This window comes from Sebastes umbrosus, chromosome 7 (assembly GCF_015220745.1).
Source record: "Sebastes umbrosus isolate fSebUmb1 chromosome 7, fSebUmb1.pri, whole genome shotgun sequence".
Lineage (NCBI taxonomy): Eukaryota > Metazoa > Chordata > Actinopteri > Perciformes > Sebastidae > Sebastes > Sebastes umbrosus.
This window is the reverse complement of record NC_051275.1, coordinates 2,441,108-2,468,877: the sequence shown is the minus strand read 5'-3', so window position 1 is coordinate 2,468,877 and position 27,770 is coordinate 2,441,108. Positions and strand designations below refer to the sequence as shown.

General features: G+C 43.5%; 1 protein-coding gene across 1 annotated transcript in view; it reads right to left on the bottom strand.

Moving 5' to 3' along the window:
* Nucleotides 1–27,770, bottom strand: part of bcl9l (bcl9 like) — a 46,444-nt gene that overhangs the window by 13,015 nt on the left and 5,659 nt on the right. The window contains 3 exon segments of the mRNA XM_037775250.1: nucleotides 24–305; nucleotides 308–378; nucleotides 1,434–1,507. Of these exon segments, the coding sequence (XP_037631178.1) occupies nucleotides 24–305; nucleotides 308–378; nucleotides 1,434–1,438 (358 nt within the window). The 5' untranslated portion in view covers nucleotides 1,439–1,507.

Below are 27,770 nucleotides of genomic sequence, written 5' to 3'. Positions count from 1 at the left end.
TAGACAGAGAGTGTGTGCCTTACCTCCTTTGGCATCTGTCTCCAGGGCTGGAGGAACGGCACTTCTTGATTCGCCAGAGTCGATGGAGACGCTGCGCTCCCGCTTGGATTTGGTTTTCAGCATCCCTCCGACACCGCTCGCCGATTGGCCGACGGCCTTCAGCCCGGGGTTGCCGGGGGAAATCTGGTTGGTTTTGACTCCATGGCTCCCGGCGCCGACGCCCTTTGGACCCAGGTGGCCGGCAGCTCCCTGCTGCTGCTGCTGAGCCTGCTGGTTTGCACTTGGTATTTGGGATCGGCTGTCACGGTGACCTGCTTGCCATGATTGGCCAGTTTATTGTCTTGGAGCATTTGATTGGCTGGTGATTGAGGTGGAGGTCTGGTGTGGAGAAAAGCTGTTTGTCAGTGGAGCTCACATTGCTTACAGGCGGCACTGATGGAGAAAAGAAGAATCATGGGCATCAGTATTTCAGTATTCTGTATTGGCCCTACAGTTAAAGCAGCAGTAGGTAGGATTGGAGCGAATTTGATTAAAAAAAGTTATTTTTATAAATCGGTCACTATATCCTGACAGTAGTGCATGAGACAGGTAATCTGAAAAAAATCATTCTAATGGTATCTGCAAGATTTTTCTTCCGGAGGAAAACAACCAATCAGAGCTGATCTGGAGCCTTGCCGTCTCTGAGCAGCTGTCAATCAATCGCAACTCCGATCAAACCGTCAAAGTAGGCAGCGCTGATCTAATATGAATCAATATTCTGTTACTGTAATGTCTATTTTCACATACAATGTTTTCAGAATCATCTTGCATCATCAAGTTGTGACCCGGCAGCCATGTTGAGATCAGTTGAGGAAATACCAAGATTACACAAAGATACACAAACTTTCTCATTTTTACAGCTAAACAGTGCACTACAAGATGTTTCTGTAAACATTGTATGTGAAAAATAGGCATTACACGACAGTTTGACCGGAGTTTGCAAGTGATTGACAGATGCCTCCGTTGAATGAACAGCCAATAGGAACACTCTTTCTCTCTGAAATGACCAAAGTCTCCCGTCACAGGCTAGATTTTCTAAAGTCTGAAAACAGAGCCATGAGGAGGAGCAGAAGTCTAGTTTTCTCTCGGAACACTTGAATTACAATATGCTGAAAGGTTGTTATGGAATTTTTGCCCAATGATGCCAAAAACATTCTGCCTACTGCTGCTTTAAAAGACACATTCAGATCATTTCTATAATACAAATCTGACCACTGCTCAAGAAGCAATTTGGAAATGTAAAATAAATAATCAGAAAAATTGCTACTCAACAGTTTATAGATCTTTTTCAGCTTTTTATTTTCTAAAGATAAACCTTTAAATTGTGCCTTCATCGAGTACATAATTGGCAACATAAACTCTGGTTCCGGGTCAGGCCTTTAGAGCAAACTCACCTCATCTCAACCAGACGCTCAGCTGATACACTGCCATGCTGCTCTCCAGGACGCTTCACTGACCACACATGGACCTGGGGGACGACACGAGAGCAATATCATCAGCGGAGCCAGATAGCGACCTTTACAGTCAGCGCTATCTGGCAGCGTGTGCGTCCTCAGCCCGTGGGTCAACATCAACTTCATGAGGGGAAGACAGAAAAAGAGAGAAGAAGAAGCCAAAGATTTGATAAGAGAGCAAGGCCGAAGTCACACTGTGAGGTGACTGTTCCTTTAAGAGAAACAGAGCAGAGAGCGAGTTGGAGCCGGGGGAGGGACCTGCAGCTCAGAAGTAGCTCAGCAGTGTTTTAGGTCCCACCCACCAAACCACAAAAACTCCACCACACATTCCACAACACTGTCTGCAGCAATACCTGTCTCTCTCTCCCTCCCTCCCTCGCTCAGAGAGACTTATTCTCTCAGTTTCACTCTTTTGAGTGTGAGCAAAACAGGCAAAATCTCATTACCTGCTATTATATTTTAGTTTTAAGCCTATTTAGACACGACAAACCTCATGGGTCTATCAGCATTACCCACGTTTGTTTTTAATCTATTTTAGTGTGACCTGAGAGCCCAGATGATGAGGCCTCCGCTCTCAAGATATCAAACTGTTAGGGACTAAAAACAGCCTTAAACTCATCAGGATTTAAGCAGGTTGGAGCAAATATGATTAACAAAAGTTATTTTTATAAAACAGTCACTATATCCTGACAGTAGTCTACAAGACAGATAATATGAAAACAATCGTATTCCTCTGTGTCCTCCGGTGCTCCTAATGGCCTCTACAGGATTTCACAGACCAGAGGAAAACAACCAATCAGAGTCGAGCTGGAGCCTCACCATCTCTGAGCAGCTGTCAATCACTCACAAACTCAATCAATCAGTCAAACTAGGCAGCGCTGATGAAATATGAATCAATATTGTTACTGTAATGCCTATTTCTCATCTCAAATGTTTTCAGAAACATCTTGTAGTGTAGTGTACTAGCCTGTTTTTGTGTGTTGTTTTTGTGACCCGGCAGCCATGTTGAGATCAGTTGAGGACATACCAAGCACCGCCCACCAGCCAGAGCAAACTTTCTCATTGTACAGCTGAACAGTACACTACAAGATGTTTCTGAAAAATATTTACATGAGAAATAGTCATTTCAGTAACAGAATAATTCATATTTGATCAGCTCTCCCTGGTTTGACCGTTTAATTGGAGTTTGCGAGTGATTGACAGCTGCCTCCGTTGAATGAACAGCCAATAGGAACGCTCTCTCTCTCTGAAATGACCTGTGATTGGCCAAAGTGTCTCATCACGGGCTAGATGTTCGAAAGGAGGAGCAGAAGTCTAGTTATCTCTCAGAACACTTGAATTACAATATGCTGAAAGGTTATTATGGAATTTTTGCCCAATGATGCCAAAAGTATTCTGCCTACTGCAGCTTTAAGATTGGAAGAACACAGTACATGAGGCTTCATTCTGGGTCCAAGTCCATAGCTGCGAGCTGACGCCCTCTTGACACCGCCACCTGCCCGTGTCCATAACCCCAAGCTTCTGATTTTAACCTTTGCAACCGGGGGTGTGCTTCTCCATGAGCTGAAGAATTTGCGTGCAGCCTACAAACTACTTGTACACAATCTTTCTCGCTGTGTCTCCAACAAAAGCTGCTTGTGCACAGAGCATTAAAACAGTTGCAGGTCTCAACAAGACCCTTCCACACCTGTTGCTGGCGAACAATAGCTGGTCAAAACAGTCATCACAGCCTGTTCAAAAACATCTAGCTGAGACACTCTGCTGACATAATGCAGATCTGCGTGTAAACATTTCCACTGGTTTCCATTTTTGGCCGATGACACAATCCTACCGCTGCACACGGTCAGCTGTCCTGCTCTTACGGAACCATCTGTACCACTCACTCACCTCGACAGGTAATGGTAAACACAGCGCTGTAATTAGTCATTAACCAACGCCGGCTCATGTCGGCACAGAAAGGTGCCTTGTTCGTTGGCTGAGGACTTCATCACTCATTAACTCAAGCGGGGACAGTCAGACGTCGCTCCTGTTGACAAAGTGTGACTCACTTGCTTTGTGCAACACAAAGTGGAGGCAGACTAATCATATGGTGTGTCGCTGACCTTCGAGTGGACAGTCAAGAAAAGATAGGCCTATCTAAAGTGAATACCAGGCTAGTGGATATCAAGGAGACTAACTCCCAGTCATTTCTGCTGTAGTTGATATGATCAACAGGGGAAAAGCCTGAAGAAGAACTTTGTCATCGAAGGCTCATCCAACATTAGTAAACCTGGAGCTAGGCCTTGCACTATTATCCCCCCCTTCTTACCATGTGAATACATTTAAGTAATCAGCCCTAAGGAACATTACACTGACTTTAGAACTGCTAAAGCCTTTTTCAGACTGGATGAGTTTTTACTTGAGAGGGTTTTTAGGTTCTGTGAAGTGGTAATACACCAATGAATGGAGATGATTGCAACTATTCAAACCATCTGCCCTTAACGAATAACAGAATGTACAATAAATGTCATTCCTTGACCTTCTGGAATAGTATATCTAGACAAGGTGCTGGCGTGGCTAGCAATTTTTGGTTGGCGCATTAATGTTTAACTGAACTGTTATGCAGTCGCAGGTCTCAAACAAAGCAGGTTTCCCTATTCAAGCCAAGAAATTCTGTTTGTATAGTGCTGTTTACAGGCTTCAGATATTATTTCATTTGGAAGAACGTCAAGACCCAGTTTGTGTTGCGACATCTAGAGGAAAGTACTTCGGTGCACTGCAGACAAGAGAATACAATTAAACCACAATGTGAGAGTTTATTTCCGATTAGACCTGTTACATAAAAGGTCTGAATATTATGATTATTAGTACAGATTATTAACTTGAGTAAACTGAGGGTAAGTGTTATTTATTTGAGGCATATTGATCCAAAAATCATTGTCACACCTTGATTACACACACAGGTCATCTCAAGTTATTATGTCACAAAACAACTGGTTGCACCAGTGATGACTCAGGTGTGTCCTGGTAGAGTATGTACTACTTGTTACCAGCCGTGGCAGCAATGCTGGTATTGTTTTCACCTTGTGAGTCTGTGTGTGTCCTGGAGACACCCTGGTTCTACCACAGAGGCAGTTTTGATTACTTTGCCAGGTGTTGTACTGTATATTTTTGTCTGTCTGTGGACAGATTTTCTCTCCGCGATAGCGTCGCAACCGTGCAAGATGCAGTCCCGAGACATTAGTTGAGTTCAAAATGAAGCTTGAGTTCGAAAGTGGCCGTGGTCCGAAAAAGATCACCATCCTTGAGATGCCTACTGTAGCGGGAACTACCACAGAGGCGGTTTTGAGTACTTTGCAAGGTGTTTGTATTTCGGTCTGTCCGTGGACAGATTTTTTAGCATCGCAACCGTGAAATATGCAGTCACAAAACTTTTCCTGTGTGTAGTTTAGATCAAAATGATGGTTGCGTTCGGCGGTGGGCATGGTCCGAGCAAGGTCGCCATCCTGGAGACACCTTCTGCATCGGGAAACTACCACAGAGGCGGTTTCGAGTACTTTGCCAAGGTTTGGCAGTCACAAAACTTTATCGTTGTGTAGTTTAGATCAAAATGATGGTCGAGTTCGACGGTGGGCATGGTCCAAACAAGGTCGCCGGAAGTGAGGAAGGGGCCAGATTTGACACTGCGGCTGATGTGATCCCATTGCAAGATGGTCTCTACTATTTTGTACAGAGTGGGGCAGGAACAACGTATTTTTATAGGCCAACCAGAGCTGTAAAACTGAAAACAGATAAATGCCAAGGGGTTCAATTGCTTTATAGGTACTGTACTGTATATAACAGCAGTACATACAAGCAAAATCTGATTAGCATGTTCAGCTCTCATTTCTGTTACGAACACCAAACTTAATTGGTGTCATCGCATTCATTACATCCTATAGATAGATATAGATATAGATCCATAGATGGCGCTAACTACGGCTGCCTCGGCGATTTGGTGCGCTCTGTTTTTCTTGTTTTTTTGTGTTTCTTTAGTTTTTGGTGGAAGTTCACGGATTGTCTTCTCTAGAGAAGACATCCTTAACCTCAGGGAATCTACCCCAGCAGATCTTTTCCCCAACTTTCTGGCACCTTCAGCAGTTTTAATGCACGTTTTGCTGGGAGCTGTGGCCCTCGGCCGAGCGGCGAAGCGCCGGAGAGGAAAGCGCTCCGGAGCGCTGAATCGCTTCAGACAGAGAGGACTAAAAACTCCTCTGCCTGCGATATTTCCTCTCCAACGTGCGCTCACTGTGCAACAAAGTGGACGAGTTGCTGCTGATGGTTAGCACCAACAGAGACTTTTCCCTCTCTTCTGTCTTGTGTTTTACTGAGTCGTGGTTGTGTGGAACTATACCGGACTCTGCGCTGCAGCTGCCCGGCTTCCAGCTGTTCCGAGCCGACCGCGACCCGGAGCTATCACACAAGTCAAAGGGAGGGGGAATATGTTTCTACATTAACGACGGCTGGTGCAAGGACGTGACAGTGCTTCAGCGGACATGTTCTCCGGATCTGGAATCATTTATTATCAACTCTAAACCATTTTATTCGCCCCGTGAATTCTCCTCCTTCATTCTGGTCGGTGTTTACATCCCGCCTCAGGCTCACGTGGAGCTCGCGCAGCGGCTGCTTGCCGACCAGATACGGGAGGTGGAGAGGAACAACCCGGACTCTCTAGTTATCGTTCTTGGGGACTTTAACAAAGGGAACTTATCACAGGAACTCCCAAAATATAAACAGTTTATTAAATGTCCGACCAGAGAGGAGAACACGCTGGACAAGTGCTACTGCAACATCAGAGACGCATATCACGCCGTTCCCCGCGCTGCGCTGGGAAACTCCGACCACGTCTTGGTCCACCTCATCCCCTCTTACAGGCAGAGGGTCAAACTGGCTAGACCGGTTGTGAGGACGACCAAGAAGTGGAGTAGCGAGGCGGTGGAGGATCTGCATGAGTGCCTGGACTGCACGGACTGGAGATGTTTAGGACCGCCACTGACAGTCTGGACGAATATGCAGAGGCTGTGACGTCGTATATCAGCTTCTGTGAGGACAGCTGTATACCGACGCGCACCAGGGTTCACTACAACAACGAGAAGCCCTGGTTCACAGCCAAACTCAAACAGCTTCGTTTGGTTAAGGAAGAGGCATTTAGGAGTGGTGACAGGGAGGGCTTTAAAGAGGCTAAATACGCGTTTGGCAAGGCGGTGAGGGAGGCCAAACGGCAGTATTCTGAGAAACTACAAGAACAGTTCTCAGCCAGTGATTCTGCCTCAGTCTGGAAAGGGCTGAGACAGATCACAAACTATAAGCCCAAACCGTCCCACTCCACGAATGACCTCCGACTGGCAAATGAGCTGAATGAGTTTTACTGCAGATTTGACAGACGTAGTGACGGTCCTGGCTGCATCTCCTCTCCCCCCCGCCATCAGCCATCAGCAATCAACACAAGCCCCCCCCAGCTTTCTCCACAAGCACCCAGCCTGTGCACACCCCTCCCCCCCTTCACACCTCTGTCCATCCAAGAGGAGGAAGTCAACAGGCTCTTCAAAGGACAAAACCCCCGCAAAGCAGCCGGCCCAGACTCTGTCTCACCTGCAACCCTGAAACACTGTGCAGACCAGTTGTCTCCAGTGTTTACAGGGATTTTCAACACCTCCCTGGAAAACTGCAGGGTGCCGTCCTGCTTCAAAGCCTCCACCATCATCCCGGTCCCCAAGAAGCCAAGGATCACAGGTCTTCAGGACTACAGACCCGTCGCTCTGACCTCTGTGATAATGAAGACCTTTGAACGACTTGTGCTCCAACACCTAAAGACAATAACCAACCCCCTGCTGGACCCACTGCAGTTCGCCTACAGACCTAACAGATCTGTAGACGACGCAGTCAATTTAGCCCTTCATTACATCCTCCAGCACCTGGACTCCCCTGGCTCCTGTGCCAGGATGCTGTTTGTGGACTTCAGTTCCGCATTCAACACCATCAGCCCAGCTCTGCTACAGAACAAGCTTTCCCTGCTGAGCGTGCCTGACTCCACCTGCAGGTGGATCACTGACTTTCTAACTGACAGGAGTCAGCACGTAAGGCTGGGGAAGCAAGTCTCCGACACCCAGACCCATCAGCACCGGTGCCCCCCAAGGCTGCGTTCTCTCCCCACTGCTCTTCTCCCTGTACACCAACGGCTGCACCTCCAGACACCAATCTGTCAAGCTCCTTAAGTTTGCAGACGACACCACCCTCATCGGCCTCATCTCCGAGGGTGACGAGTCTGCCTACAGATGGGAGGTTGACCATCTGGCATCCTGGTGCAGCCAGAACCACATGGAGCTGAACGCCCTGAAGACAGTGGAGATGGCAGTGGACTTCAGGAGGAACTCAGCCCCGCTCCCCCCCCCTCATCCTGCGCGGCTCCCCAGTCAACACGGCGGAGTCGTTCCGTTTCCTGGGCACGACCATCGCCCAGGACCTCAAGTGGGAGTTAAACATCAGCTCCCTCACCAGTAAGGCCCAGCAGAGGTTGTACTTCCTGAGGCAGTTGAAGAAATTCAACCTGCCACAGACCATGATGGTGCACTTTTACTCGGCCATTATCGAGTCCATCCTCACCTCCTCCATCACCGTCTGGTTCGCCGCTGCCACCGCCAGGGACAAGGCCAGGCTGCAGCGGGTCATCCGTGCTGCAGAGAAGGCGATCGGCTGCAACCTTCCCTCCCTCCAGGAGCTGTACACCTCCAGGACCTTAAGGAGGGTAGGGAAGATTGTGGCCGACCCCTCCCATCCTGGACACCATCTTTTTCAGACTCTGCCATCTGGCAGGAGGTTAAGGTCCATCAGGACCAAAACCTCACGTCACAAAAACAGTTTCTTCCCCATGGCAGTGGGGCTCTCCAACAGCCCATCCGCCCCCCTGTGACTGTCTCTCCCTCACACACACACTACTGCCCCCCCACCCCCCCTGCCGACACTGACTCTCCCCCCTCTCTCAATATTTGCACTATCTTTATATCATGTTTATAGCTTATTTGTAATTTGGAAATTGTACATTTTTATTATTTTATTCTAACGTTTTTATCTATTCTTTTGTTTTTATCTATTCTTTTGTTATTATACAGTTTGTCTCGCACCAATAATGCCAAAGAAAATTCCTAGTGTATACCTCTTACACCTGACAATAAACACCATTCTGATTCTGATTCTGATTCTGATTCTGACCTCAAAACACAAACCTAACAAGACATTTAACACGTAGCTTGAAAAATGATTAGTACTTCATTGCGGTGACATTTGAACGACGAATTTATCAAATCAACATGGCTGCTATGCAATTAATCTGCAATAAATCAAGGTTATAAAACCAATGTTGATGTCCCTTGAGGGAGGTGTTCTCACTTTCCCTCCCCCTCATCCACTCACACAGTTTCTGCCAAAGCAGGTTTGAACGTTCATTTTCAGTCTAGCTTTTGTGTTCATGTTGACAAGGTTGCAGATCACCATCTGGCCTCACAGACTGTAACTTTCTTTATCAAACAGGGTCTCCTGCAGTTTTCTTCCGATGGTTTAACTACTTCTCAATTGCAAGAAAATATGTTGCTCCCATGTATTTGTATCTGTGGGTCCAAAATGCTAATTGTACTTCTTCACCAGATCATTTACGCCCTTTAACCCAGTGGTTCCCAACCTGGGGTCTAGGCCCCCCTTGCACATGTACAACTAAAATCATAATAATACACTTACTGGATAATGTACACAAGTCTGTATATAAAACTACTTAAAAAGATATATTGTTTGCTACTTAGTAGGACACATTCTGTTTGAACCCAACATTTTGCACAGTTACAGATAAAGATAAGGCTACACTAAATATTATTAGTCCTATACTAGTTGTAGAATTAGATTCAAGTGATTTATTTGTGACTCGGGTTATCCAAACATTTCCAATAACCAAAAGTCAAAATGTATTGAAAAAAGATAGATGTAATAATTTCAAAAATTCACAAAATGTTTTAACTAATAAAATATTTTGCTTCAATCCATATTTGTTGATGTTAAGCCTTTCAAAAACATGTCCATTGTGCTAAAACACCTATTTGATCTCCCGCTTGACGGGGCTCAGCTTTTCTCAGATAGAAGTAGGGGGGGGCTTCAAGGACAAAAGGATGGGAACCACTGCTTTAACCAATAGATGATATAGATAGGAAAAGAGATCAAATGACCAACATCTGACACTAAATGTGAAAGTCTTTGAAAAACTTCTCACCTAAGTTGAACTGGGATAGGCTTCAGCCCCCAGGACCCTGAAGAGGATATGCGGGAAGAGATTATGGATGTATATGAAACCTGATGAAGACGTCTTACTGTAAAAAAAAAAAAAGAGCATGTTGGCACAGTTTGGAAATGTACAAACCCCAGTTTAGCTTGTTATGTAGAGAGCATTAATCACACATACCTGAGGCCTGTACTACGAAGCGAGTTCAACATACCCAGGGTATCGCCTCGTTTTCTGGCTTAACTAACCCTCACAACCACTTCACTTCATTATGCCCTCTGGTAATGATGTGGCATTTATGACTATTTCAGCCTTCTCTCAGCTGCGTCCCCAACTCTGGTGGTGTGAAACAGACTTGGGAGCAATGAAAGAAAGAAATATAAAAACTAGCGCCGTCAAAGATAACACGTTAACGTAAATTTGTTTTAACGCCACTAATTTCTTTAATGCATTAACACAATCGATCTTCCGGAGGTTGTAGTGGGCTCACTTTTAAAGCTAGAGTGAATATAGAGTGAAATCCATCGGTACCAACCATGTCATACTAGCTCGTCGTGAAGGATTAATAACGCTCCAAACTTGCGCTAAATTTTGGCGAGGAAAAACTGTCATGGCCATTTTCAAAGGGAGCCCTTGACCTCTGACCTCCAGATCAGTGAATGTAAATGGGTTCTATGGGTACCCACGAGTCTCCCCTTTACAGACATGCCCACTTTATGATAATCACATGCAGTTTGGGGCAAGTCATAGTCAAGTCAGCACACTGACACACTGACAGCTGTTGTTGCCTGTTGGGCTGCAGTTTGCCATGTTATGATTTGAACATATTTTTTATGCTAAATGCAGTACCTGTGAGGGTTTCTGGACAATATCTGTCATTGTGTTGTGTTGTTAAATGATTTCCAATAATAAATATACACATACATTTGTATAAAGCAAGCATATTTTTCCACTCCCATGTTGATAAGAGGATTAAATACTTACTTGACTAATCTCCCTTTAAGGTACAAAAAATGTGCGATTAATCGCGATTAAATATTTTAATCTATTGACAGCCCTAATAAAAACATAATTCAAAGCGGTAAGCACCTACAGACTTTAACTTCTTCGTATTTGTTTAATATTATCATACGATCTGTGCCCCCGAGCTTTGATTGGTCAGTAGGTGGTGCTTTTATACGAGCTGATCTCTTATCTGGAACATAACCTGCTCCGGAGCAGCGTTAGCTGTTCAGCATAAGTTACCATGGTGATGTTCCCCGGTAAGAGGTGAACCTCCGCGTAGGACTGAAAAACCCTGAAGGGTTAACCTGGTATATTACAGGTGGGGTTAACCAGGTAACCTGAAGTTAGCTCGCTAACAGCCAAATCCTGCTTCGTAGTACAGGCCTTTGGAAACACTAATATGGACGAAAATCATTTTCCTATAAAACAGCTCAATGCAGACGTAGTCGGAGTTATCGGGATAAGTTTGCTAAGTAACACCCCGAACCTCTCATATCTAGAGCATGAACTTTTCAGGTGATTATACACTAAAGAAAACATACTTATCAATAGTATATTCCATTTCTGCCAATAGATGTTACACACAGGTCCTTTAAGAGACATGCATGCCACACAAAACTTATTCATGGCAATTCATAGAGTGCTTCAGGGATGACGTATTTTTGTAGGTCAACCAGAAAGTTAACATCACCCTGGGTTCCCTCAAAGAAAAGCCAATGGGATTTTTTCCATATCGGGTTTTGGGTTATGGCAGAAAAAAATCGCTGTGGCAAACAAACATTTATAATACTTACAGGTTTTGTTCAGCAAAATAATCTCCGCAAAATGAACCCCACTCTATGATTTTTGAAGCGTGAATGCAATCACCAGAAGTAAAAAGCTAACGTTAGGCTATAAAGGAACTACACCACATGAGCGCGAGTAAACACAACGAGGCTGTAAAGGCGGACGAGTCGTCGTGATGATGTTTAGTAGTCTCATTTAGCCACTTGTTAGCAACCGCCTTTTTTAAGACAACATAAAGGCTTCGAAATTAAAGAGTGGGATATTTATTGATATATATTTTTTTCGTCGTAGAAAAAAACGTTAAAACCTATTCAGCTTGTGATAACCACAGACCTTATTAAGGCATCTAAATAAAAAAACATTAAAAAAAAACATCGACTTCCAGACGAAGGAACCAGATATGCTAGAATGTTAACTCATTTCCGGGTTTTAGGACTCATTCCTGGAGCACTCTATTACTGCCAAGACTTATGGTGTGCACAATGTGACCAAAATGCATCTAGTTAAAGAATCCACACCATCTGACACCTGTTGATTACGTGCCCCATGAGACATGGAGCCAGTAGAGAATCTGACATACAAAAATATGTGGGCTGGCATTATTATGTTCACGCCCCGATTTACATTGTTTCGTCTTATTGCCGTCTTCTAAGTATGTGAGCTACTTATTAAGCCTTTAATGGAACATGCTGCTCCTGGTAAAAGCAGAGATCAGCTGGGCATACGTTTACGCAATGGTGAGCTGTTATCCAATCAACAAATGCGTTGGGGCATAACATGTTCTCCATTCCCTTTTTCCTCATTTGACAGTTTCACAACTGGTTTGGGAAACAAATTTAATTTAACAGTTGGACCTTGTCCAGATGCGTCCAATTGCAGCTCCAAACAAATTAGGGAAATAATTCAATGAGTTTTAAAATCCATAGCACATGGTCTTTACGTATAAAGCCAACTCATTTAGGGCCATGATGATAGGTACATATACGCACATAGCAGGCAAACGCGTCAGACAAATACACACAAACCCTACATTCTTTCAACATCAATGGCAACAAGTAAGGCCGGTAGGTTTGATGAATGATTTAAATGAATTGTGAAAAGTGTGTCAAATACTGATATTCTATTTATTTATTTTTTTTCAGCTGACCATCCACGGATGTTGTTTTTCAAGAAAACTCAAGGGTGATTTGATTTCCAGGTTTCAGTGTGGATCAAAGTACAGCAACTATAATACAGGTCAGAATTTATGACTGCTATGTCAGTGTGCCTACGGTAAGAGGTTGAGCTCCTATTTAGTCCCAGTGGGTCACACAGTACTCTGTATTTTTAGAGCGGGCTGGTATTAATAGACCCAGAGAGCCCTGGGAAGCCAGGGCCAACAGTGAGAACAAAATACGAAGCCAAGTCCAAAACACAGATGCCACAGTGCTGCTCTGTGGATCGACACCAGTAAACACTGAGGCCAGAGTGTTTAACAGTACTGATGAATGAATAATGTGTATTGACGCAGGAGCGTCCACAGTTACACACACATGCACAGTTGAGACTTTTTTTGACATCAGCTAGTTAACAAAACTGCATTTGCGCATGGCGCCAGTCGAAGAGCCCAAGAGAAGGAAAATAAGATAAACGTGCTCTGTAACGTCGGACAAGGCCACGGCTAACACAACATGTATGACTGTTAACTAAATAAATCCTCTGTGAAGGACTACTCTAAGTTAAAACATATCCTTGCAGCGTCTACCAAGTCCTTCTTCAGTCTTTATAAATTTATTATCTGAGACAGCCGCTTCCAACATTCATGTCAAAAAATGTATGATAGTGAAAGTGATCAGCTGTGAATGTTATCAGCTGTACTGAATGATGCAGCGTTGAACATTTGAGGAACTTTTTTATGCAACAGGCACCTAAACATAAAATGATGTTTAAAACACTGTTGGGAGTAGAATATTGCATATTCTCCATATAGAGCCAGTGGACCACGTGGCTGATAAGAGACAAACAATGGTGTAACTATATCAAAATATCAATTATAATAACAGTTATTATAATAATATAATAATAATAACATTGCAAATTCTCTCATCTGAACGCACTTTCTCATTTATATTTGGCATTGTTTCCTTAAAGGACCAGTGTGAAACAATTAGAGGGATCTATTGACAGAAAAGGAATATAATATTAATAAGTATGTTTTATTTAATGTATAATCACCTGATAATAAGAATTGCTGTGTTTGTGTCACCTTAGAACGAGCCGTTTATATCTACATAGGGAGCGGGTCCTAACCATGGAATCCGCCATGTTTCTACAGTAGCCCAGAACGGACAAATCTCTGTGTTAACTTTGGTCCGGAGGAAATAGTCTTACTCGCTCTGGAGTTAACCCCTGCCACTCCATTCAACCGCCGGGAAACAAGAGACGGGAAACCTGTTGGTTTGAGGAGCTGCAGCGTTTATTTCTGCACAAACCGCAACTTCCGCTGTACATTCACTGATATTCTCAAAGCTAAACTGACTGTCTTCTGCTCCTCTAGCTCACTTGTTCACTCACACTTATTTGCTGCCACTCTCTCTCTGTCTTGCTTCACCACTCACTAACTTCCCATATACACACACTCTATGCACTGGCTCTGCTATTCTCCAAATGACCTACGCTACTCTTACAACAACTGTCTCTAAAGAGGGCCGTTCGTGTTTTCGCGATGGCCGCAGTAGTTCTTCTACGCGCTTGGCACACCGAAGAGGTTGCAATCTGCAACCTCACTGCTAGATTCTGCCAGATGTTACACACTGTACCTTCAAAAGTGCGAAATTGGAAATTCTGAGCTATCTATTGCCTCCACACGGCTCTCAACGTGGCGATGGCTGAGCTGGCGTCTCGCAGCTAACAGTGCTAATAGCGCTAACAGTATAAACAACGGCAACAGTGCTGACAGAGCTAACAGTGTTTACCTTGGGGGGGCCAGGGGGACAATTATCAGACTGTCATATGAGAGCAGTGCAGAGGGGTGACAATTAGTTAGCCGGTGGGGCACGCTCACATGCACTAAAAAGCATGTGCAGCCGGCCTGGTACGTAAACAAAGCACAGAGAAGCTTGGATTACAACACACACAGAGGGAGAGCAACTTCATTCTCTACTCAGGTAGACATTACTCCTCTATATCTCTGCATTGCAAATTGTTGTTTGATGCTATATTAATGCTCTGAATATTGTATGAAGAACCTTTAAGTGTTCCTTGAAATTCTCACCACCTAAGGCATAGATTCCACTCACACATGAAGATGTTCAAAATATTTCCATACTTCACCTGAATGTCTAGCTGCCATCGCTCAGAATGACGGCACGTATATATTTTCGAAATAAATATAATTTTTTGAAACCTGTGTTGGAACATGAACTGCAGATAATAGTAAACTAGTTGTTTTTAAAGTAACGAGTTGCGCTTTCAAGAAGAATTCAGTCAGGATTTAGAGAAAGCGCTGTTTTTTTTTTTTAAAATCCTGAGTTGCAAGAAGATTTCTCCAAAACTATTTTTGAGAAATTAAAATGTTATTTTCCCTTTTTCACTTGCCAGAGAATTGTTGACTAACTAAATCAAGTTTGAAACTTTCATCTTCCGATGCTTTTTGTTCTTTACAGTTAAAGGGACTGTTTGTAAGAATCAGAAATGTTTTGTTAACAGCGACACTTGTGGCCGTTAAGTCAACGAAAGTCAGCGTCCCGTTGCTCGCGCTTGTGCTCGCTCTACATAGACATGAACGAGCATTCGCTCAACACAGTGAGGAGACACACGTCAGATAAAACCCACAATATCACTCTATATTTCAGCTGCTTGGTAGTAATGTTAGCTGACCAGACGAAGGTCTCTCCATGAATCAATGCTGATCCTAGTGTTGGCTTTTCCTGCCTCAGCCTCCCCGACCGCGGCCCGGAGGGAACAGGGGAGACACCGGAGTTTGGTCGGAGACGATAACGTTTCTCGCTGCGGAGCCCCGTCACTTCACAAGACACGGCGAAACCTCTGTTGGTCTGGAGGAGCTGCAGCAGTTATTTCTGCACAAACGTCCACTGTACATTCACTAGATATTCTCAGAGCTAAACTAACTCTTCTGCAGTGTGGAGTGAGCAGCATGCACGTGAGAGTGGAGTGAAAGAGTGAAGACAAGCAGGCAGAGGAGCAGAGGAGCAGAGTACAGTGGAGACTCCGGCCCTGGAGACCAAAGCTACAGTCTCACCCGCGTCCTCCGACCGCGGCCAACACTGTTTAACAGACGGGCTTCACTAGATACAACTTTGGTGCTTCCGTGTAGTTTGTGTTGGGAGTCTTGTCTGAACAGCGTAGCCACACGCAAACGTGCATCGGACACCGACCCAGATTGATTTATACGTGTAAGGAGTTACAAACAGTCCCTTTAATATGTATAAATTCTATATTGTGTTTTTTAAAAAAAAGCATTAAATGCAAACACATTTTTCACTTTCCTGGTGAATTTGTGAGTATCCCACCAACCATTGAACCTCTGTAGCTCAAGTGCTGCATCCTAAAAACGGTAACATGCAGCTCTGGTGGTTTAGCACAACCTGCTCAAATGAAACACACAGCACACCTCTGATGGGGTTTTTCCCTGGCCTGCTTTTATGTTACACACACATGTAATGTGGGCCATGTGGCTGGTGTAATGACTCCCTTCATGTCCCCACACAAAGGGTTCAAACAAGCTCAAAATTGTAACCCTTATCACCACTTACCACTTTCCACTGAGTTAGACATGCTGTATATTTCAGTTTCACACTCTACCTGTGTGCCTACTTTAGTAAATTGAATCGACCTTTTAGTGGACCGTGACGAATTTTATGAAATGTGATGTGACACGGACAGCTTTGAACCATTTAACGTTAGAACACAAAAATAACCATGCTACACCATGACCACACTGAAGCTGCTGCGAGAGAACAGTTTGAGTGGGATGTCTGCGATAACGTGGGATATAGCACGATTAAATTAGAGGCAAAAGCAATGAATGACGTCATTTCTTCAAGTCTGTCTTAAAGGGACTGTTTATAAGGATCAGAAATGTCTTGTTAACAGTGACACCTGTAGCCGTTAAGTCAACGAAAGTCAGCGTCCTGTTGCTCGCGCTTGTGCTCGCTCTACATAGACATGAACGAGCATCGATCAAAACAGTGAGGCGACACACGTCAGCTAAAAGCACAATATCACTCTATATTTCAGCTGCTTGGCAGTAATGTTAGCTGACCAGACGAAGGTCTCTCAATGAATCACTGCTGATACTGTGTTTCCTGCTTCAGCCTCTCGACTGCGGTCAGAAGGAACAGGGGAGACACCGGAGTTTTGGTCGGAGACGATAACGTTACTCAGCAGCAGGAAACAAGACACTGGAAACCTCTGTTGGTCTGGAGGAGCTGCAGCATTTATTTCTGCACAAACGTCCACTGTATATTCACTAGATATTCTCAGAGCTAAACTGACTCTTCTTCAGTGTGTAGTGTGTGCGCAGGCACGTGAGAGGTGGAGCGAGAGCGCGAGTGAGAACGAGCGCGGTGTGTGAGTGAAGGCAAGCAGGCAGAGGAGCAGAGTACTCGGACTCCGACCCTGGAGACCAAAGCTACGGTCTCCCCTGTGTCTTCTGACCACACGGGCTTCAATAGATATAACTTTGCGGTTTTAGTGCTTCCGTGTAGTTTGTGTTGCAGTCGACCCGCAATGATTTATACATGTTAGGACTTACAAACAGTACCTTTAAGAAATGTGTTTTTAGTCACGCTCGGTACCTTACTTTTGAAATTACCACAACTACACAACTGAACCTACAATCCTTGATCAAAGCTAACGCAGCTCAAGCACCCAACTGAAAGTGAGGAAAGGACTCTCATAGAAACAAAGCTACGACTAGCCTGTTGTTGGTATGAGGAGTTTAATTTAGATTAGACCTGTGGACAGAGAATATAGCAGTGTACTGTCACTGTCTCCTGTGGTTCAAATCCCACCTGCATATTAAATAAGTACTGTATGATCAAGTGGTACATAAAACTATACAACACTATATTATAGGGTTGCTCGATTATGGCAAAAATCATAATCACTATTATTTTGTTCAATATTGAGATCAAGATTATTTAACATGATTACTCATTAACTTTGGAAACATCATGCATTTAGAAAAAAATGTGTTAACGTTTTAAAGTTAACTGCATCAATGTGGTGCACAAGAGGCTAGATCTATGTAGAACGTTGTGCTCTACTAAACAGTTAAATCATAAACACTATGGTTGTATAGAAATGAATGGTGATGACAAGGCAAAAAAGTCACACCCACAAAGTATGGTAAACGAAACGGGGTCCGTGTTTCGAGACGGGTCGGGTGGGTTGCCGACATCTCCGCAGACCCATAACACATTGTCTGCTAGGGCTGGGCTGATATGGATCAAATCAAATACCACTATATTTTTTACCTCGATATCGATATTGCAACAAAACTGTAGAGTTGGCTAATGGCGCTTTCACAAAATATGTACACAATGAGATTTTTGATAAATAACATCAGTAATGTGCATATGAGTATAGTGAGTAAAGGCAAATAGTAAGAACAGCTAGAACCCAACCCAACCGGTAGAGGCAGATGGCCGCCCACCCAGAGGCAGGTTCTGCCAAAGGTTTCTACCCACTAAAGGGGAGTTTTTCCTTGCCACTGTCGCATAACAATGCATGCTTATGGGGGATCTCTTGTTGGGTCTGTAAATGATAGGGTACGGTCTAGAACTGCTCTATATGAAAAGTGTCTCAAGCTAACTTCTGTTATGATTTGACACTATATAAAAATAACAGTCTGGTAAATTCAGAAAATTACATTACTTTACTGTAACACAGCCGTTAAAACCAGGAAAATACAACACTACTACGGTAGTATGATATCCAAAATCTAAGTGAGGGCTTCTGTAAAGCTCACAGCCGGAGGCGCGAGCCACCTTCACCCCGGGCCTTTCCAAGACGTCCTACAGCCGGTTGTGGTGCACCGCCACGGAGGAAAAGAGCCCAGCGAGGGCCAGCCATACGAGAGTATCACTGCGAAATAGAATGCGGCACAATTATTGTTTTATCTCGATTATCTTGTTTTCACAATCGTTGGAAGCCAAAATTGTAATTGAAAATTAAATTGGATTGATCTCCCAGCTATGCTAATCATTTTCAAACATCACAACTGACACTCCACTCACTTGATATCTACGGTGAGCTGTTCCTGACTGAATTAAAATCGCTGCACTACATTTATGAGAGGAAAACCACAAAGTCAAAATGCTTCTGTCAGCTACCATTCTGTTGTAAGAGCCGAACTGATTTGCAAGCCAGGCGACTTTAGAAAAATCAACAAGGATGATGACAGGCGAGCCCTGCTAGGTTTAAAAGATGTTGAATCAGCCATCAAGCCCCTGCCAACTTTCACTCATGGAAAAACCAACTGACACCAATAATGTGAAACGGCTTCCAAGTGACAGCCATCAGTACATTCTGAGTGATTATTGGTGCCAGCACCCCATAAATTACAACCTTCACACTCTTTGATGAATGCACTTTCAGATTGTGCATGCTTCTGTTGGACTCAAAACCAAAAGGTAAAAAAAATATTTCCCTCATGAGTCTTTAACAATGTGACCACTGAAAGGTCACTTAATTGGAAAGCACCAACCATCCATGTCTGATAATATAGCAACTGGTTCCAGATTATGAACTACCCATCTGGGGGAAATGATCTGGTGTTGATGCAGCCAGTTAAAGGTCCCATATTGTAAAAAGTGAGATTTTCAGGTCGTTTATATTATAAAGCAGGTTTAAGTGCTATATAAATACTGGTAAACTATCAAAACGCTCAATATACGGAGAAATACACACAGCCGTATTCAGAAATTGTGTTTGAAACAAGCCGTTAGGATTTCTGTCCATTTGTGATGTCACAAATCTACAATATTTAGACCAGTACACGGTTTTAAATGTAAACATTCTAAATGTGTCACATTTTATTTCCTGTTGCAGTGTATAAATAACATCAGCTGACAGAAAGTAAATATGGACCCAAACTGTTGCCTAGCAACGTAATTATGTTGCAATTCTGAAATGAACTAATGAAATGCACTAAAACGGAGCGTTTCAGACAGAGGGTAAATGCAGGTATATTCAGGCAGACAGTATGAGGAAAATAAAGGCTTTTTTGAACATTACAGCATGTAAACATGTTCTAGTAGAAACACATAATACAAATATGAACCTGAAAATGAGCATGATATGGAACCTCTAAAGTGTGAATGTTTCTTGCACAGAGGCAGGAGATTAAAAACTCCCAACTTTTAAGTAGAGAGAAGACTATAGAGTGGTGCAGGGATGACATATTTGTGTAGGCCAACCAGGAAGTTAGCATCGCCCTGGGTTCCCTCCACAAAAAGCCAATGGTATTTTTCCATTGGGTTTTGGATTATTGCGGAAAATAAACTCTGTGGCAAACACACGTTTAATAGGGCTGCACAATTAATCAAATATTAATCGTGATCATGATTTTGGTTTCCCACAATTAAATGAACATGATCAACTGAGATATTGAGGTTTAAAATGCGTGCTCCGCTCATTGAAAACTTTGCTACATAAATCAAGCGCTTCCTGCACCGAAGCGAGATGCACCGTCAATCAGCAGCCGATTGTAGCCGGCCGGTTTTCAGCAGTCTCATCTATCTGCTTTTTTGCTGGTCACACACACATGCAGCCGCAGGAACAACCTTAAAACATTTGGATCAACTAACTCCATCAGACACTTCTTATATTATAATTCATGCCCATGAACCTGCTGTGAGTAATCACAGTGACCGGCTCGTCTGTCGACAGCACGGGACTAAAGAGCTCCGTTAACGGAGGTTCCGTGAGTTACATTATGGTGCGTTCAAGCTCTTATCAGCAAAATGAGTATTGGGCGATGGTAAATTATAACACTATCATGACGCGTTCAAATGTAATCTTGTAAAATGTAGTTTTTGTGAAAAACTTCAATGAATCCAGTTGTTTGAAGGAGATGTTTTCACAGCAATATAAAATAGATGATAGAGATGGAATGATGACCACGTTATAATATATAATTAGAACTACTAATGACGTTTAGTATTCTCATTTAGCCAATTGTTAGCTACTGCCTTTTTGAAGACACAAAGGCTTCAAAATTCACGAGTGGGGCATTTATTGATGTATTTTATAACGAAGAACAAAATGTTAAAATCTCTTCAGCTTGAGTTAACCACAGACCTTATTTCAGGCACATAACTAACCATTCAAAAAAAAAAACATTGACTCTCAGACGAGGGAAACGGAAATGCTGAAATGCTAACTCATTTCCAGGTTTTAGGACTCATTCCTGTAGCACTCTATATCTGTATGCTGTCAGAGGAAGGAAAGGACACAACTGGAACTTGTTCAAAAATTTGGGAGGGAAAAAAGTATAGACCTACTGCATGTTTGGCATTTTTTGGTAAGAGCACTGAAGTGGGATTGATACGAGTGTAACAGGCGGGGGAACCCTGTTTATGGATTATTGACCACATTCAGCCCTATATCCATTTCTTGCTTTTTATAGTCCTTGCAATAACTTTGTTTTCTCTTCCCTCCCCCCTTTCCTTCAGTCACACGGTTGTTCTCTTCTCCCAACATGCACTCTGTTTTTCTGCAGCCTGGTGTTGGAGGAATGTATTAGTCTACGAGCATAACAAGAGGTTACTGCAGGTCAGCATCCATTTCAGTAAACATCTAAAAATGAGAAGGATTCAGCCAGTCCGATGATCTGTCATTTTTGACTTTAGGGAGAAGTTAATCCACACACTCTGTTTACAAGTCTGTGATCTGCATAGCTGCCGTCTCTGCACTTACAATCCTCAGTCTGCACTTGTTGGGGGTAAACTGCAGTGCATTGTGGGACAGTGCACAGGTGACAGCCAACAACAAAAAAAAATCAGCACACTAGGGGGGTTGTGGCAGGTTGCTGTGGCAACAAAACATGTCACGGGGCTGAGTAAATATAGGCTAACCAGTAGGCGATGTGCAGAGAGCAGGGCCTGCAACAGAGGAAAGGCCACAGAGAAAAAAAGGAAAAGAGAGACATTTGTGAAGATCTCAAAGCAGCTCTGTTTTTTGATGTAACAGGCCTCACTTAGCAGTGATGACAAAAGAGATGACCTAAGATGCACCTTCCTTTTTACACCAAGGGGAAACATTATGAACCATAAACAAGACTCGGTCCAAACCGAGTGTATGGCTGGACCGTGTACGGTCAGTCTGTGAATTTGTGGCTAAATTGTTAGATAAATAGTCAGTGGTCATGTCCTGAATGTTATATCCAGCGGTACATGTCCAGGTCCGGCGAGGAGGCTAGGGGACGCGCTGGTCCACTCAACTGGCCGTTCAAGCGGTGACGTACCCGATCATGGAATGCACCTGATTGATCCCTGGTTTTCTGCTTGCCTTTTCAAACAGGAAACAACATGGCGGTCCGCTTGTAACCTTTCTGTTGTTCGGTCTAAACAATCCACGAAATGATACTTCTGAAAACATTTTAAGTGAGAAATAGGCTATGCAACTGCTGAATCTTGTTTCATTTTAGAACAAGATCGCCTAGTTTGACAGCTTGGTCCAAGTTTTGTGAGCCGGACGCGTTGCACTTGACGGGCTCATTTGCATAAAGTTGAGATTTTTCAACTTTATGCATACAGACCCTCTCCAACTCGCCGCAGCACTCCCACCATGCACTGGGCGAATGCTTCTCCTGCTTTCCATAGGAAATGAATGGAAAGCGTTGAGACCAAGCCCCCAGGAAGAGCATCGGGCTTTGAAGCAAATTTTCGTAGTGGCCAAAGGATATTACTACAACTTCTGTGTCCGTCATGTGATGCCATTGGGCCTAAAATACTTTTCCTATAGACTTACATTGGGAAAGAGACGTCTGTAACTCAGCGGATAATTTTGTTTGAGGTAAATCAACTTCCCAGTACGAACACTTAAATAGCCCTTCTTTAAATCATTAGGTCCTAAAAGTTGTGAAATGCACCAATAGCTGAATCCAGAGTTATTGTCCTTCCTCCGTTCATGTCAATGAGACCCAGTCTTTAGGTGGAGCGAGAGCTGGGAGGTGGAGTTAAAGGAAACGCTACTGCGCCTGCTCTATGGGCCCAATGGATGCAGAAGATCGCCGGAAGATCCGGGTACTTTATCACATGGCAGTCGAGCCATTTTTGCTTCATACGCCACTGAGCAACTCTCATAGGAATGAACACAAGCCTGCCTCCAATGCTGTATACAATTCTCTTTATACATCCATTATTGAGACGCCCTCCGGTCACCGGATCTGGTGGAAATACGCAGATAGAGGACCAATCGCGCCGGTAAGTGTAACCGCTGACACGCCCCCTGAAATAGTAAACAAAGGACTGTTCCCACCTTTTCATTTTGAAAGAGCAACGGCCAATGAGGCAACTCCAACACTCGACCGACCAATCATGTAACTGCAACGCTCGGCCGAACAATCGTGTAACTGCAACGCTCGGCCGACCAATCGTGTAACTGCAACGCTCGGCCTACCGATCATGTAACTGCAACGCTCGGCCGACCAATCGTGTAACTGCAACGCTCTGCCGACCAATCGTGTAACTGCAACGCTCTGCCGACCAGTCGTGCAACTGCAACGCTCTGCCGACCAATCGTGGAACTGCAACACTCTGCCGCCTATTCGTGGAACTCCAACACTCAGCCGACCAATCGTGGAACTTCATCACTCAGTCAGTCACTCAGTGGCAGACATTTGCCGGCCCTCTGCGGTCTAGCCAAAAAAGTACAGAGTTAAGCAGAGTAGGATTTTTATAGCTAAAACATTAAGTGATTCAATGAAGCCAACTCTGATTTATATGATGCAATCAGGGTGGATATTGCACGTGTTTGTAACATTTGTATTCAGGACTGGCTGAACTGGGGTAAGCATGAAAATGTGGGCAATGTACACAGGATTTGTTGGCTATTGCAGACAAACACTGATAAAGACCTCCTCAACAGGCTGGAAATGAAGTGGTAGAAGACAGTAGGCACCTAGTCCATGTCCATTTTGCCTCAGCTAGGGGACAGGGAAGTACTTGGCTCATTTTGTACAGAGGGTCAAGGGTTGTATCCTTTCCAACACATTCTGGGAAAAAAGCCAACTAGAGCAAGGAAAAAGACCGTGCCGTAGCCTCAGAACAGACAGAAGGCAGGCATTACGGCACAGAAGCAGGAGGCTGATGGACAGAAGCCACTCAGTGTCAAACCGAACACACACCTACCAGTCTGCTCAAGAGGGGATGCCCAGTCCGTCCAATCTGATGCAGTGTCTTGGGTTTTTCCCCTCAGGCCAAAGTTCCTCATCATTAGAACTGTGTGTAAGAATGCACTCCAGACAGCTTCTCATGCAATATGTGGGTTTGTAGCTTTTTTATATCTGGTCCTTTTAAAGATTTGGCTAATTAACCAAGTAGTACTACTATGTTGTTTCCCTGGGGAGCACTAGGGGTTGTATACAGCATCTTCTTCCCAAAACACCACTGAACTAACCATAAACAGCAACCAAAATGTTAGCGTAAACATAATCTGACCTTAAATTAAATAACTTACCCTGACATTAAACAAATTGGGGGACAGAAGGACTACAATTAAATAAACGTCAAAATTGACACAAGTTGCAGATCTAACCTTGACATGTCCCTACTATGAGACATTACTGAATAAAAAGTGGTGATGGTAGAAAGTGTAAGCTGTGAGAAACTTAAAGGGGACAGATCATGAAAATCACTTTTGTAGTGCTTGTGCTCATACATTTGGGTATCTGGAGTGCCTACCAACCCACAAACTGTGAAATAAGACAACCCAGTCAGTTTTTTCGAGGGCTAGATCAGATAACAAACATTTGATTGAACAAGCCATTTCCCTTCCTATGTCACATGCAGGATCATTAAAATATATTGCCCACGGCTTCAGAACTACCTTTGTAAAGGTGCATCATATTTTTCTCGCAAGTCAATCAGAGCAGACTGGGCTCTTATGGGGAGGCAGTCTTAAAGAGACAGGTGCTAAACCCAGTGGGCAACCTCCAGGTCTGAAAAGTGAAGCCAGTGCTGAAGTGCCTTAAGCCTGCATTCTTCCTAATAGCCAGCAGAGGGTGACTCCTCTGGTTGCAAAAAGAACTCTGATTGTATAGAAGTCTATGAGAATATAACACTACTTCTCACTTGATTTATTACCTCAGTAAACATGGTAAACATGAGTTTATGGTCTCAATCAGTAGTTTCAGGGTTTCTTCAATACAGCATGATGTTCATTTAGTAAGTTATTGTCCCATTTAAAGTCAAATAGACCATAAAGCAGGGGATGCTTTAGGGCGTGGCTGTCTTGTGATTGACAGGTCGTTACCACGGCGTTGTCTGGTCTGGGAGTTGTCTGTGTATTCGTCTAACAACTTTAACCCTTACACTGTGTGTTTTCAGTTTATGAAATTGAATTATAACCTCTTTGGTTGGCTGAAAATGTCCTATTCAACGTTCAGTTATGCTTAGCTCCTCCCTCTCGTGTCACTTCTGGTTGCAAAAAGATCAACATGGCGATGTCCAAAATGCTGAACTCTAGGCTTCAAAACAGCAGTCCATAAACCAATGGGTGACGTCACAGTGACTACATCCACTTCTTATATTGAGTCTATGGCTAAAACAGAGAATTTCAGACGTAGGGTGAATACAGGTATATTCAGACAGACAGTATGAGAAAAAGAATGTGTTTTTTGAACATTAAAGCATGTAAACATGTTCTAGTAGAAACCCAAAATACAAGTACGAACCTGGAAATGGACAGGATATGTCTCCTTTAAGATGGAGAAGAGATGAAAGAAAGCCAAAGAAAGAGGAAAATTCACCTGGATTAAACTTGTAATTATTGCAGATGGATATAAACAAGGTGGGAAATTACCTCAAGATCATCAAAGTGTTTGCACATGTTTGGCCTTTGCTGGCTTATTTACAGTATGTACTCTAACAGACACTTTGTTAAATAACCAACCGGATTTGAAAGTGGTCTTCTTTTCTAAAAACAAGTAAATTAGTGAGTGTCTTAAAAACTGACCCAGCATCCAGATGTACTGTAGAATCCCACTTAGAGCCTGTTTGTTTTCTGCATTCGTATGTTATACAATATGCAATACACAGTGCTCAGAGGGAATAATGGTATCCACTGTTAGAGCCACACAGAGCTCCATAAGTCCCACACAAAGATACAATACTATTGTGCATTCATACAGCAGGCAGTACAAGTCAACTTGTGATGAGTTCAGCATTCCCATACTAGGAAGTAACTTGGTGATTTGATGCACTCGGTGCATGAATTAAAATGTTGTGTATTGATAATAGTACTTGCCCTCACAGTTCTTTGGCGTTTGTAAAAGTCAAACAGGTATCAAACACTCTACACCAAAACCCACCCGCTTTCACTAGACAGGTTCTGCACACTTTTATCAACAGGACGTGTCAGTTTTACAAGCATGTTTAGCCCAATGGTATAGAAAACGGAACCTGCCAAAATAAAAAATACATGAATAAATAAATGACTCGATAAATGAATAAATACGTCATTAAATACAGCATAATAATATTCAAAATAAATGTAGCCATAAATTAATTGATAAAATGTGACATATTGATAATTCTGTTTTACTTTGCTTCTTTATTTATTTATCTTTGTAATAATTCCCTTATTTATTTACTTTTCTGTTTAAATTTCCCTTTTATTGATGTATGTATTTATTTTTATTTATTTTATATTTATTCATTTATTTCTGCATGATTTTCCCTTTGCATTTCACCCCTTATCTATTTTCCCAAACTTATTTATTTCTGTAGTCTTTTCTTTATATACATTTGTTTTTGCATTTGTTTTTGCATTTCTCACTCATTATGCAAATGAGGGGGCTGTCACTCACTGTCGACATTTTTATTTATTTATTGAGTCATTTATTTATTTTTTCATTTTTTATTTTGGCAGATTCTGTCCTCCATACAATGCAATCCGGAGACATGAAGCTACAAACTGACGCCCGACACTTGTCGCTGTGACGTGCTGCCAATCAAAGTTGAACTGGTCGTCTCAACTTTTTTCACCGCTCCAATGACGCTGTGAAGCGTCAACCAATCATATGTTTTGGTTTCACCCTGTTCCGTTCCATCTAATAAAAATGCAGTTAGCCAGTTCCCAGTGCTATTTGACAACATAACTACACCAATGAGCACTTGAGCATCACTTTAACGGTTATTCGGTGGCAATGTAGCTTGCCATGCTGGCTGTTTTGTTGCTTTTGTCGCCGGTAGTGTGAACATAGCATAAGACGCACCATCAGACCTTATGGGCCTCTAATGGGGCCTCTAAAATACACTGCTAAAAAAAATTAAGGGAACATTTAAATCACACATCAGATCTTGATGAACGAATTATTCAAGTTGAAAATCTTTACTGATGTCCATTGTATAATTTGTTGAGAGCAAATGACGTAACAACGGTCAATGGAAACCAAAATCATCAACCCACTGAGGGCTGGATTCAAAATCACACCGAAGATCAAAGTAAAAAATTTAAATCACAGGCTGATCCAACTCATAATGTGACTCAGTAGTGTGTACGGCTCCCCCGCGTGCCTGTATGCACTCCCGACAACGTCTGGGCATGCTCCTGATGAGTCGGTGGATGGTGTCCTGGGGGATCTCCTCCCAGACCTGGATCAGGGCATCAGTGAGCTCCTGGACAGTCTGTGGCAGTACTTGGCGGCATTGGATGCACCGATACATAACGCCCCATAGGTGCTCAATTAGATTTAGGTCAGGGGAACGTGATGGCCGGTCAATGGCATCAATGCCTTCGTCATCCAGGAACTGTCTACACACTCTGGCCACATGAGGCCGGGCATTCTCCCGCACCGGGAGGAACCCAGGGCCCACTGCACCAGGAGGTACACAGGGCCCACTGCACCAGGAGGAACACAGGGCCCACTGCACCAGGAGGAACACAGGGCCCACTGTACCAGGAGGAACCCGGGGCCAACTGCACCAGGAGGAACCCGGGGCCCACTGCACCAGAAGGAACACTGGGCCAACTGC